This window comes from Procambarus clarkii, chromosome 22 (genome assembly GCF_040958095.1).
Source record: "Procambarus clarkii isolate CNS0578487 chromosome 22, FALCON_Pclarkii_2.0, whole genome shotgun sequence".
Classification (NCBI taxonomy): domain Eukaryota; kingdom Metazoa; phylum Arthropoda; class Malacostraca; order Decapoda; family Cambaridae; genus Procambarus; species Procambarus clarkii.
Genome location: NC_091171.1, coordinates 46,195,317 through 46,209,701, shown reverse-complemented (window position 1 = coordinate 46,209,701; position 14,385 = coordinate 46,195,317). Strand labels below are relative to the sequence as shown.

The 14,385-nt window shown below is 38.6% G+C and overlaps 1 protein-coding gene across 3 annotated transcripts in view; it reads right to left on the bottom strand.

The window, feature by feature from the left end:
• Window positions 1–6,899: 6,899 nt before the first annotated feature.
• Window positions 6,900–14,385, bottom strand: part of wls (Wnt ligand secretion mediator) — a 58,884-nt gene continuing 51,398 nt past the window's right edge. For all 3 annotated transcript variants that reach the window (XM_045743867.2, XM_069328949.1, XM_069328950.1), the window contains one exon: window positions 6,900–11,752. In XM_045743867.2, coding sequence (XP_045599823.1) covers window positions 11,646–11,752 — 107 coding nt within the window. In that variant the 3' untranslated portion in view covers window positions 6,900–11,645. The remainder of the gene's footprint in view (window positions 11,753–14,385) is intronic.

Below are 14,385 nucleotides of genomic sequence, written 5' to 3'. Positions count from 1 at the left end.
GCAGGCTATTGTGACCACTTCCTGGTTTTACAAGCAAACTTAACGGCTCAATTCCTGCCCTTTACCGTGCTAAGGAGAACAAAAATGCCATAGGCTGTCATCCCTTAATTACCATATAATTATCATTTAAAGCACGAACAACTTTGATTCTCTAAATTACAGGAAGTTGTTTACGCCGTTATGATCGTGATCACTGGATCTGGGTTAATTTTCCCCTCGGGTTCACGACGCCCTTATTGCCTCGCGCTATATGGCCTAAAGTCTCAGGTGTGTTCAGCGAGGCGTATCCCCACACCTCTCGCATCAGAGAGCGGTGAAGAGCCTCTCAAACTGTGCTATTATATCTTCAGGGTGGGTGCTTGCTAGCATATCGTCAGGGTGGGTGCTTGCTAGCATATCGTCAGTGTGGGTCCTTGCTAGCATATCGTCAGTGTGGGTGCTTGCTAGCATATCGTCAGTGTGGGTGCTTGCTAGCATATCGTCAGTGTGGGTGCTTGCTAGCATATCGTCAGTGTGGGTGCTTGCTAGCATATCGTCAGTGTGGGTGCTTGCTAGCATATCGTCAGTGTGGGTGCTTGCTAGCATATCGTCAGTGTGGGTGCTTGCTAGCATATCGGCAGGGTGGGTGCTTGCTAGCATATCGGCAGGGTGGGTGCTTGCTAGCATATCGGCAGGGTGGGTGCTTGCTAGCATATCGTCAGTGTGGGTGCTTGCTACCATATCGTCAGTGTGGGTGCTTGCTAGCATATCGTCAGTGTGGGTGCTTGCTAGCATATCGGCAGGGTGGGTGCTTGCTAGCATATCGGCAGGGTGGGTGCTTGCTAGCATATCGGCAGGGTGGGTGCTTCCTAGCATATCGTCAGGGTGGGTGCTTGCTAGCATATCGGCAGGGTGGGTGCTTGCTAGCATATCGGCAGGGTGGGTGCTTGCTAGCATATCGGCAGGGTGGGTGCTTGCTAGCATATCGTCAGGGTGGGTGCTTGCTAGCATATCGGCAGGGTGGGTGCTTGCTAGCATATCGGCAGGGTGGGTGCTTGCTAGCATATCGGCAGGGTGGGTGCTTGCTAGCATATCGGCAGGGTGGGTGCTTGCTAGCATATCGTCAGTGTGGGTGCTTGCTAGCATATCGTCAGTGTGGGTGCTTGCTAGCATATCGTCAGGGTGGGTGCTTGCTAGCATATCGTCAGAGTGGGTGCTTGCTAGCATATCGGCAGAGTGGGTGCTCTTTTGAGAGTTGATACAGCCACAAAGAATTCTAGTTGTGACTGCATCAACACACATGCTGTTCAGGCAGCAGCAACACGAATGCTAGTTGTTGCAGAAGAATCAACACGAATGCTAGTAGATGCATGAACATGAATGTTGGTAGTTGCAGCTGCATCAACGTTAATGTTACCATTTGGCATATTCATAATTGCAAATGGTTTAAGGAAATTATAGGAAGAATCTATATAAATACGGAAGACACCACTTAGTAGGTATCCATCAGTCTCAGGAGACTATACAGTTGCGCTCTGGTTGTCGGTCTGGAGTGGGTGACCTGCTGCATGGGTAACAGCTTCTCAGTATCAACCTACCCTGGCTTTGCACCTTGGAGAGGTCACTCCAGGCCGACAACCAGAGCGCAACTCCATAGTCTCCTGAGACTGATGGATGCCTACTACTACTAGACACCATACACACATGATCTAATCTCAGGGATATAGTGTACTTATGCGGTTTGACTTCCACCAACATACTGTGAATAATGAGAATGGAGAAACAATATACATTCCAGGTAAATTCCCTGCTAGTGAGAGAGAAGAGAGGAGAGGAAGGGGAGAGAGAGGAGAGAAAGGGGAGAGAGAGAGGAGAGAAAGGGGAGAGAGAGAGGAGAGAAAGGGGAGAGAGAGAGGAGAGAAAGGGGAGAGAGAGGAGAGAAAGGGGAAAGAGAGAGGAGAGAAAGGGGAAAGAGAGAGGAGAGAAAGGGGAGAGAGAGAGGAGAGAAAGGGGAAAGAGAGAGGAGAGAAAGGGGAGAGAGAGAGGATAGAAAGGGGAGAGAGAGGAGAGAAAGGGGAGAGAAAGGGGAAAGGGAGAGGAGAGAAAGGGGAAAGAGAGAGGAGAGAAAGGGGAGAGAGAGAGGAGAGAAAGGGGAGAGAGAGGAGAGAAAGGGGAGAGAGAGGAGAGAAAGGGGAGAGAGAGGAGAGAAAGGGGAGAGAGAGGAGAGAAAGGGGAGAGAGAGGAGAGAAAGGGGAGAGAGAGGAGAGAGGAGAGAGGAGAGAAAGGGGAGAGAGAGGAGAGAGGAGAGAGGAGAGAAAGGGGAGAGAGAGGAGAGAAAGGGGAGAGAGAGGAGAGAGGAGAGAGGAGAGAGGAGAGAGAGAGAGAGAGAGAGAGAGAGAGAGAGAGAGAGAGAGAGAAAGAGAGAGAGAGAGAGAGAGACACACACACACACACACACACACACTGAGAGGAGGGGGAAAGGGGGGGGGGGTCAAGAGAGAAGGAGACGCACGGGTGGAGGCAACAGGTGGTGGTGGTGTGGACAGAGAAAGTTCCACTAGACCCCCCACCCCCACCACCACCCCTCTGGTCCCTCCCGACTCCAAGCGCCGCAACTCTCCTTTAAAGCACTTACACTGATAATAAAAGTGTTCTACATGTATGCGTTTGCTCATAATTATGACAAACTCATTCATTCTTCATATCCTACTATAGGGATACATACACACATTACATTATATTTAAATATATATGATATAATGTCAATGGATGGATGTCAACCAACAAACTAACACTTAACATAGAAAAGACCTACTACATCATATTTGGAAGCAAATCTACAAATGCAATTCAGCTTCAGATAGACAATGTAAACATTAGCAATAAAAATGATGGAAAGTTTCTTGGCCTATTCCTAGACAAGAGACTCAACTTCAATACCCACACACAACACATAACTAAGAAAGTCTCGATCAGTTGGTATACTCTCCAAAATCAGATATTATGTACCTAACTCTGCTCTTATCTCTCTATATTATGCACTAATCTATCCCTATCTCAACTATGGTATCTGTGCATGGGGTTCAACCACTGCAAACTACCTCAAGTCCATCATCACCCAGCAAAAATCTGCTATCAGAATAATATCAAATTCTGCTTTCAGGCAACACTCAGCCCCCTTGTTTCACTCCCTAAACATGCTAAACATAATCTCACTCCATAAATTCTCTTGTGTCAACTACATTTACAAAACCCTGTTCTAAAATGCAAATCCTGCTCTGAAACTCTTCCTGGACAGATGTAATAGGACCCATTATCACCACACCAGAAAAAAATATCTTTTTGATATCCCCAGAGTTAAACCCAATCTGTGTAAACACTCTATGCAAATAAAGGGACCCAGTTTATGGAACTCACTCCCTATTGAATTGAAAAGCTGTCCAACTTTTACATCATTCAAAATCAATACTAAAAAGTACCTAATTTCATCTTCATAGTTTTCACCTTTTGCCTTAAAATTGCACTGTATCTATTGCTACCCAATCTCCCAACCTTCATGTTCCCAATTTGAACATCTTTACCATTGTGATCATTGCTGTCTTCTTATATGTGCTGCCAATCTGCTGTATGATGTTTATTATTGTTTAACATCTTTACCATTGTGATCATTGCTGTCTTCTTATATGTGCTGCCAATCTGCTGTATGGTGTTTATTAATCTTGTTTATCTGTATCTATTGCTACCCAGTCTCCCAATCTTTATGTACCCAATCTGAGCATCTTTACCATTGTGATCATTGCTGTGTTATATGTGCTGTCAATCTGCTGTATGGTGTCTATTAATCTTGTTTAAATTACCATTCAAGCTGTCAATGTAATCAATCAGAGCTTTAATATAACAATGTGCTTTAATATACTTACTAAGCTCTCGCATCTCATTTTTCTCTTGCAATGTATTTGTTATCATTTATCAATTCTGATAGAAATTACCTACTTAAAATTATCTGTTAGATTAAGGACCTGCCCGAAACGCTGTGCGTACTAGTGGCTTTACAAGATTGTAAATACTGTACTATTCAATGTATTCTCACAAACCCAATGTACCTTCTTGTATATATATAAATAAATAAATAAATAAAATATTATATATATAATGTATATATAAATATATATATAAATATATATATATATATATATATATATATATATATATATATATATATGTCGTACCTAGTAGCCAGAACGCACTTCTCAGCCTACTTTGCAAGGCCTAATTTGCCTAATAAGCCAAGTTTTCCTGAATTAATATATTTTTTCTATTTTTTTTCTTATGAAATGATAAAGCTACCCATTTCATAATGTATGAGATAAAAAAAAATTTATTGGAGTTAAAATTATCGTAGATATATGACCGAACCTATCCAACCCTACCTAACCTAACCTAACCTATCTTTATAGGTTAGGTTAGGTTAGGTAGCCGAAAAAGTTAGGTTAGGTTAGATTAGGTAGGTTAGGTAGTCGAAAAAACATTAATTCATGAAAACTTGGCTTATTAGGCAAATTGGGCCTTGCATAGTAGGCTCAGAAGTGCGTTCTGGCTACTAGGTACGACATATATATATATAATTATATATATATATATATATATAATTATATATATATATATGTCGTACCTAGTAGCCAGAACTCACTTCTCAGCCTACTATTCAAGGCCCGATTTGCCTAATAAGCCAAGTTTTTCTGAATTAATATATTTACTATAATTTTTTTCTTATGAAATGATAAACCAACCCTTTTCTCTATGTATAAGGTCAATTTTTTTTATTGGAGTTAAAATTAACGTAGATATGTGACCGAATCTAACCAACCCTACCTAACCTAACCTAACCTATATTTATAGGTAAGGTTAGGTTAGGTAACCAAAAAAAGCTAGGTTAGGTTAGGTTAGGTAGGTTAGGTAGACGAAAAAACATTAATTCATGAAAACTTGGCTTATTACGCAAATCGGGCCTTGAATAGTAGGCTGAGAAGTGCGTTCTGGCTATTAGGTACGACATATATATATATATATATATATATATATATATATATATATATATATATATATATATATATATATATATATATATATATATATATATATATATATATATATGTCGTACCTAATAGCCAGAACGCACTTCTCAGCCTACTATTCAAGGCCCGATTTGCCTAATAAGCCAAGTTTTCATGAATTAATGTTTTTTCGTCTACCTAACCTACCTAACCTAACCTAACCTAGCTTTTTTTGGCTACCTAACCTAACCTTACCTATATATATAGGTTAGGTTAGGTTAGGTAGGGTTGGTTAGGTTCGGTCATATATCTACGTTAATTTTAACTCCAATAAAAAAAATTGACCTCATACATAGAGAAAAGGGTTGCTTTATCATTTCATAAGAAAAAAATTATAGTAAATATATTAATTCAGGAAAACTTGGCTTATTAGGCAAATCGGGCCTTGAATAGTAGGCTGAGAAGTGAGTTCTGGCTACTAGGTACGACATATATATATATATATATATATAATCATAATGCCTAAAATCCACTACTCAGCCTAGTATGCACGGCCAATTTGACTAACATGGTGATTTTAGTAATTTTCAAAAGATTGTTCAAATTTGTTTATTTGAATTAATATTACTATATTAAGAACATGAATTACTGATTTAGTTATGTTAGGATGGGTTAGGTCATATTTCTAAATGATATTTCTAAATTCATATTAAAATTAACTCAAATTAAAATAAAATAATATATGGAAAGCTTTATAATCCCCCCCCCCCCCAAAAAAAAAAGTAAGAAAAAATATACAAGCCAATTTAAGAAAAGCTGCTTGTGGAGCAAATTGGCCCTTGCATACTAGGCCAAGTAATTAATTCTACTCTGGCCATAAAACTATAAAACATGTAACTTCAATACAGCTACCTCACCTCACTTCCTACCAAGGACTAATCCCCAACTTCCCAGATTCAAAGCAAATTGATAATTAATTTATTTTTGAATATTCCATTATAGACATACTGACAGTACCTTATTGTGTTGGGAGGGTGGTAAAGAAGGATGATAATGTGAGGACTAAACCACACACCATGGTATTTAAGCCACCATGGGTGCTGGTGGCTGTGTGGATAGCATGCTGGACACGTGATCCTGTGGCCCAGATTCGATTCCCGGAGCCGGCGAGAAACAATGGGCAGTTTCTTTCACCCTAATGCCCTGTTACCTAGAAGTAAATAGGTACCTGGGAGTTAGTCAGCTGTCACAGGCTGCTTCCTGGGTGAATGTGTGTGTGTGTGTGTGTGTGTAAAAAAAAATAGTAGTTAGTAACAATTGATTGACAGTTGAGAGGCGGGCCGAAAGAGCAGAGCTCAACCCCCGCAAGCACAACTAGGTGAATACACAGTTAATTGACAGTTGAGAGGCGGAACCAAAGAGCCAGAGCTCAATCCCCGCAAGCCCAAATAGGCGAGTACACACCACAAGATGAGAAGATGACGATGTTTTGGTCCATTCTGGACCATTATCAAGTCAACTTGATAATGGTCCAGGACGGACCGAAACATCGTTTCCTCCTCATTCTCTTGGTGTGTGGTTTAGTCTTCATATCTTCAGCCATGTTATTGTGACTCATCGTCTGCATGATAATGAGAGAGACGGGAAGAGCAAGAGACACACATTGGGGAGGAAGACAGACCCGGGCAATTGCCAGGTACCCTTAGTAATTTTAAAAGCAAAAAATATCTTTGCCCCTCCCTAAAGGATAAATATTAAGGTACAATATACCTAAAACACGAATAAATTTTTTGTATCTATACAGGCTAAGATTACAAACTTGCAGTGTATTGAAGCATGATGGCAAAGGATTACAAAAACAAGTCAAAAGTTTACAAACAAAAATTTATTTAAAAACTTCAGATTTCTACTACAGAAAACATTTAAATACCAAAAATAATTATTTTTTCAGCAATTTAATAAAAAATTACATAAACTTTCACAAAATTAGTACTATTTCATATACTGTAATTAATTTTAATGAAATCTAATAACTACAATTAGGAACTACTTGTAATGAATTATAAATGATTATACAGTGGAACCTTGGTACTCGAACAGCTCCCAACTCAAAACATTTCAGCACTTGAATGCTGTGTTCATTTGCTCAGCCCTCACACAAACACTTGTCCCTGATGTGTCGGGACACCACTAGACTTCTCTACTTTCTCTGATATTTTTTATATCATGTGGCACCTAAAAGAGTCGGTGAAAGTTAGTGATAACAGCCAAGCAAAAGGAAAAATTAAAGCCACGATCGAGATGAAAAAAGAACTTCTAGATAATTATGAAAATGGTGCCTATGTATCTGCTCTTGCCACCGAATTTGGTATGCCTAAATAAAATTCTTTAATAAAAGAAATGTGTGCAAAATGGGGGAAAATTGCAGTTCCTTAAAAAATATCACCTTGACAAAGCTGTGATAATGTTAGGGGACTTCCCTGCCAAAGAATAACATCTCTGTCTCACCACCTTCCACATGTCATTAATTCTTAAGTGCAGGTAAAATGTATACTGTATTTGCATTTGTTTCATTAATTTACTGCATTAATATATTTATTTTTGTGGTCTTCAATTTACATTATTCCTTATAAGAAAAAGTTGTTCAGTACTCGAACAGATCAGCACTACTTGCCTTCAGGAACCCATTAAGAGTGAGTACCAAGGTTCATTGTATTTACTGTTATGCCATGAATCATTAATAATTCTAACATATTTAAATATTACTACACAAAAACAGCTTAACAAGTCCAGGAGTAATATACTGTGATGAAGATGAAGCAAACTAGCATCAACCTAGACTTCTACTCCCATCCTTATACTGTACATTTCTCAAGTCTATTCAAATACCACTGAAATGTATTGTTTCAATGTTAATGATCTTGGTTAAGTAAGCAGGAATAATATCCCAAAATAAAGAAATGACCATGATAAACAATTTCAACTTTATATATAGTATTGGCAGAGTACAGATTACAAGCATGGCTTTGAAACACTACTGCAACTCTTATTGAAACACACTCCGAGTCTCTTTTGAAAATAAACTTTAAATTTATGCATGCATGGTCTGATTAAATGGTATATCATGCATAGTTACAATTTATACCGTTTACATTATGCTTTAACAAATTAGCAAACTCTCTTTATGTGTTTTTAAAGTCTGCACCTCAGAAACAATATGTCACTGCAGACATATCCTGGTAAGAATTAACCCTGCAGACATGACCTCTCATTATTTGATCAGTCACTTAACTCTGAGACTGGAATTTATCTTTGATACCTGTAACCAAGCATGGACATCTGGTGTGAGATTTACGAGGAGATAAAAGCCATCACTATGTCCAATGTGGTGCAACCTTATGATGATGCAGTCTCTTGTATATTATTGTCAACACCTGTAAAACTACTTTTACTAAAACGTAAATATTGTAACACCATTAGTTGAAACACATTTTCAGCCCATAAAATAGCCTTTGTATATACAGTATAAGATACTAGAATTTCTAACATAATTGATAATCTCGATTAAAATCATGCATCATTACCAATACTCCTTTTGGTTTCATATCTTAAGAACTTTCATAATGCATTTGCTTTTATCTATGCAATATTTAAATAAACACGCAAAAAAGGTTGTTAAAATCTCAAATCTATATTTTTAAGTGGTATCCAGAACATACAAGTTTTGTGCATAAATTTCCCAAGTGGAAGGAAGCAGTCACAGACGGCACCCAATGAGCCATCAGCTTCAAAATAAGACCCTTATTATTTAGTACATTACTTGATTAATCTTGATTAATACCTCAAAGTTTCATCATATTATAATTTATAACTGTATTAGTGTACTTTTCCATTTTGTTTTGCACTACGAGGAGGATTTTGTATTATTTCTAATTAACCAAACACATTAAACTACATGTCACAAATTTCAAAACATGTTATGAGCCTGTGAGCTCTTCTGCCATGATCACAGGAAGACCACTTATTATTTACCCTCATTTGATAGCAACCAGGACCTCAAACTGGTCAAATTCCATCCCAGGCTCAAGCTGAGAGCTAAGTTAACCTCTAATCTTGTTTTGGGGTGATATTACATTTTTTGGGGTGATAAACATTACAACCATATGGAGTTGTGAAAACCATATAAACATAATATACATGAATGTTGGGCTCTGGGTGATGACGGGGCCTAATTGGCACCACATGGGGTGACAATATGGATTGACATAAATGCGTAAGACACCAATGTGCCACCCACAGATGGCAGCAGACTCATAGTACACGTAATGCATTATAATAGTTCAATTGATGATTGGTGTACCTGGTATACTTCATTATAACCATATGGAGTTACGAAAACCATATGAACAACGGTGGTATACATATAGTGCAATTATGATGGAATTTTATTCAAAGACTATTACTGCATCCGCATAATAACATTTGTGACGATAACAGCATTCACATAGTAACCAAACAATAAAATGATTGCAGGATTTTCTCCAAGGGTCAAGGTAAACTCCATTACACCCCCGCATACAGTAGATCTATTATATCCTTATTTGCATCATATGTGTAAAACCCCAGACTTTAATAGTTTATATCAATGTATGACAATACGGTAAATGCATTACCCCATGAATCAACATGACAATAACTGCTCTTGATGGGTTAAGTCTTCAACTTGCTTGCTACAAACTTTAAGGAAAAACTTACTAGAATGCCATCCATCAATGGTGTACAGCAGATGCCACTTCAAAATAAAACCTCTCCCATAATATTAAATCAGATCAAAATTTCTTATCATTTCTACTAGTCAAGATACATATATGGCACTAAACTATTTATTTTAATACCTATTTTGAGGCATTATATATTATTCCTAATATACACTTCCTGTTTGTGCATTCAGTTTCTTTAGGCTACACACATTAAATGACAACAAGCTTAAAATAGCTCAGATCATGCAATGAAGCCCTAAAACTATGAATAGAAATTCAAATTACAAAACTACACTTCGTACAAAATACGAGAGGCACAAGACCCTATTATGCCGGACATCATTATTTACCTTAATGGCAGGAGGATCATGGAATGTGTTTAGGAAAAACTCTTAAGTTAATCTATACATTTAAACCAATAAATGCTCAATGTATGCTTTAAATTGTCAAAGTTTAAATACTGAATCAATACATGACACTACGATAGTGTAATTGGCAAAATATCAAATTGTATACCAACCCTCATGATACTGGCATTATTCAACTCTGGGTGTTAAATGTGGATACCTTTCGAGTTCTGCCTCACACAATCCAACATGGGTGATAATGATGATAATAATAATTTCATTCACCTGGCTCTAGGAGACTCGAACCACGGACCCAACGCATGTGAGGCAGAGGCTCGATCCTCTGCCTATTTGGTTCAAGTCTCCTAGAGCCCAGGTGAATGAAATGTTCATTTCCATGGAAGTGTGGATGACAATATAATAATAATATTACACAATGTTTACACTATTCACTAAAAACAGAAGCTATAGTTAAAGAGCTTCCAAATATTTAATCTTCAGTTGAACTTTCCAATTATTTACACAATTACATTGTATAATTTTAAGTTTTCTTGCAAAATTTTCACATTAAACTGAGGACGTTTAATGCAATATCACATATATATGCATTAGTTAAAATATCATAGATAATATTGTTAATACATCACATAATATATCTGCAAGAGAGCAATATCCTTAACAAAAAAGTGACAATTACAAAACATTCTTATTATGATTACAGTGTGGTAACACCTGCAGGCATCAACTCAGAAGCTGTGTAACAACTCATAATGAAAATTGAGTGCATACTACAGTGAATATACAAAAAACCAACGTTGAATGCAATGAAACACCTTTTCTGGGCAAGACCCAGAGGTTCCCTGGAGCCATACCGGGCTGATGTGTATATATTAGACCATGGTAAGTCAATCAATGAAGCTCTAGGCCTACCAGGGACCATGAGCCTAAACCTGGCCCCCTCAGAGAGGCACGAGGAGCAATGGCTTGTTTACTTTTTTCTGATTGAGGAGTTCTGCCTGCTCATTTGGCTTTTGGTTTGCAATTCTTAACCAGCTGTAGTTTGTTTTGGGCTTCCTACCTTTCTGGGTGCCTGACCTGGTAGATGGCAGACATAGATGCTGTGAACTACATAGGCATGTCTATAGGCCATTGCTCCTCGTGCCTCTCTGAGCAGAGGTCAGATTCTGGCTCATGGTCCCTGGTAGGCCTAGAACTCTATTGATTGACAGTTGCCACGGTCTAATATATACCCATCAGCTCGGTACAGCTTCGGGGAACTGAAGGGGCTCTCCACAGAAAATAGTATATACAGTATATATTAATTTCAGAAAATTTACTGTAAATTTACCATAAATTGCAAAGCAAAACATCTATTTGAAACATTAAAAAAAATATATAAATATTTTCTAATACATATTTATACCTTAGAAATTTAAATACAAAAGCAGAACACCGCAATTAATACCCATAATGATATCTTTCTAATTATTGTCCACAGGAAATGATCACTCTGTGGCAGCTTTTTTGACAAAGGCCATTATTGATGACATCTCTGATGGGTCTGTTGCCAGTCTGCTGAACTCTATCTCTTCCCCGGTGCTGCTCTGTGTATCTGCAAGAGAAATATTCATGCAAGAGAATTCTAAACACAGGCGCAAATACAGCTTTTGAAACAGGATAAAACGGCCTCGAGACCAAAGTCTGCAAACACACATGGTGTTAATAAGGACAAAATAAAAGTATTATATGGAAGAATAAGAAAGAGGGTAAAAATAGTAAAGACATTGAAAGTAGTGTAACTTAACACAACACCAATATTATGGGGTAAATCACCCCTACTTCATTACCCCCATTTACCAGTTTTATGGAGTGGGGAGAAATCAGCCTGGAGAGAACAAGGGGAAAGCAATATAGTAAGTGGTCACATATAAAAATATGGAAACTGTGTATTCATTATACAGTATAATGCAGATATAATATCTCTGGTAAACCCATACTACCATTAAATTATTAGAGAAATAGGGAGTGAATGACAGAGAAAGGGAACATGTTCCTGAAAATTGTAAATACCCACTCTGCTCTCATCTTCCTGTACACAAACTGATCTTCCCAGTTATACACCACAGGGGGTTTCAAATTGATCAAACAATTCTAGCAGTTATTCCATTAACACTTTCGCCCGGGCATGACGCAGCATTGCGTCATCCGTTTACTGTCGGTAATGCCGGGGATGACGCAGTATTGCGTCATCCGCTTTAAATAATCGCCAAAAATCAGGTTTTTATCCGATTTTTTGGGGACTGGTTTTAAAATGCGCGCCGATGTCTTCCCTTTTTCTTTGTTGCGCCTCGTGGCCCGCAGGCGGCTCGGCACACGCCGTCGGCCCATTGTTTTCGCTCCACTGTTGTGACCAATGTCGCCTCCCCTTACATCTGAAACGTGTGAACATTTCGGCTATTTTCCGTGGCTATATTTCTTACTGCGGCTTTAGAAACTATCTACGCTTACTCCACGATGGATAGTGATCATGAACAAGGCCCTTCCAGGAAGAAAATTGTGAAAGAAAGGCTTGAAAAGGGCGGGAATTGGGAGTGTAGCTGAAGGCATCTGAGCGCTCACTCGCGGCTAACGCGTGGCCCGTCTTCAACTCGTCGGCGGTTGGAGCGTGACCAGGTTCTTTATTTTATATGCTAATGTTCCTCTAGAGAATTCTATTGCGAACCCATTGAGACCAAAATGAAAGACCTAGGACGAAAATTGAGGTGACCAGAGTGAAAATAGTGAAAACATTTTATCGCATTTGCGCACTCCTGGGTAACTCGTTCGCACTTTCTCTGTTTGCTGCGGGTAATTAGCCGGACTTTTGAAGTTTATATGCATTTAGTGCTGTAGAGAATTCTATTGCGAACACAATGATACCAAATTTAATCTCGTAGGACGAGAATTAAGGTGACAAAGTTGAAGAGAGTATACACTTTTCAGAATTTACGCGCGCTCCCGTGACACCCTGGGACCCAAATCGCACAGTTGAGGGGTGGCGCGCGGGGTACGCCAAAGTGTTAAGTGTCCCAGAAGTTAATCTTGTGGGACACTTGATGGAATTTTCAACCCTTATATACTATAAACTACTCTCATTCTGCTATGAGAACTATCTGCATATTTCATTTTTTACATACAGTACTCCAAGTACTCAAATTAGGCCTGTACTGTAAGGTAACTTTAAACCTTGACCTTCTTCATGACTTCATCCATTTACTATAATAAACCAGTACTGTACTATAAACCATTTACTATAATGAATTCAATACCCCCCATTAACTCTTACACATGTATTACTTCCAAAATAAGAGCTTTTCCATGACATTTAGTAGACTCCTATAATTCCCTGTATGAACCTCACTCTCTAAAATCCTTCTCTAACTCTGAAATATGTTTTTTTTCATATCCATAAATGCCATATACACCTATCTATCTCTTATATACCCTGCATCAATGTACATGAACAAATCCACAAGGGCCGTGACAAGGATTCGAACCTGCGTCCGAGAGCATCCCAGATGCTGCCTTAATCGACTAAGCTATCGACCACGCCCCTTGTGGATTTGTTCATTTGATGCATCACGCAATTGTGATTTCTGTGTGTAATCAATGTACATATATGGTCAACATGACCTCTTCCCCCCACATCATAGTTTGATACTGCTCAAATAAGCACAACCCTGTTTGGCTGGAATTTTCCCCTTTTCTGCAGAAGAATCATTGTTCTTGATCAGAAAGTCCCATGTCCGATGAATGAGATTCGCACGAGTCAATTTGAGCCAACACACGTTACACTATAACACTTTCGCGCTAACCGGACTCACCGAGGAGTCCTGTTTCGCTAACCGCTCCCGCATAGTGGACATAAAGTTATGTCCTCTTTTAAAATATTTGTATAAAATTCAATTTTTATCCGATTTACTTTGGGTTTGTTTCAAACTGTGCGCCATGAGGCTCTCTTTCTCACCACTAGGCTGCATGGTACAATAAGTTCATGAAAGGTGTGGACCACTTCGATCAAATGGTATTATGTCCCAAACGGGTTGCAGGTGGGTGACTTTAGCCGTTTATACTGGTAATGCTTCCCCCATATCATGTATTATATGCATATGACTGTTTAGGGAATTTTATTCCGATCAATGTACAACCAAAAATAACTGTGTGCAACAAGTATAAACTTGACAAACATAACAAAAGTAAAAACAT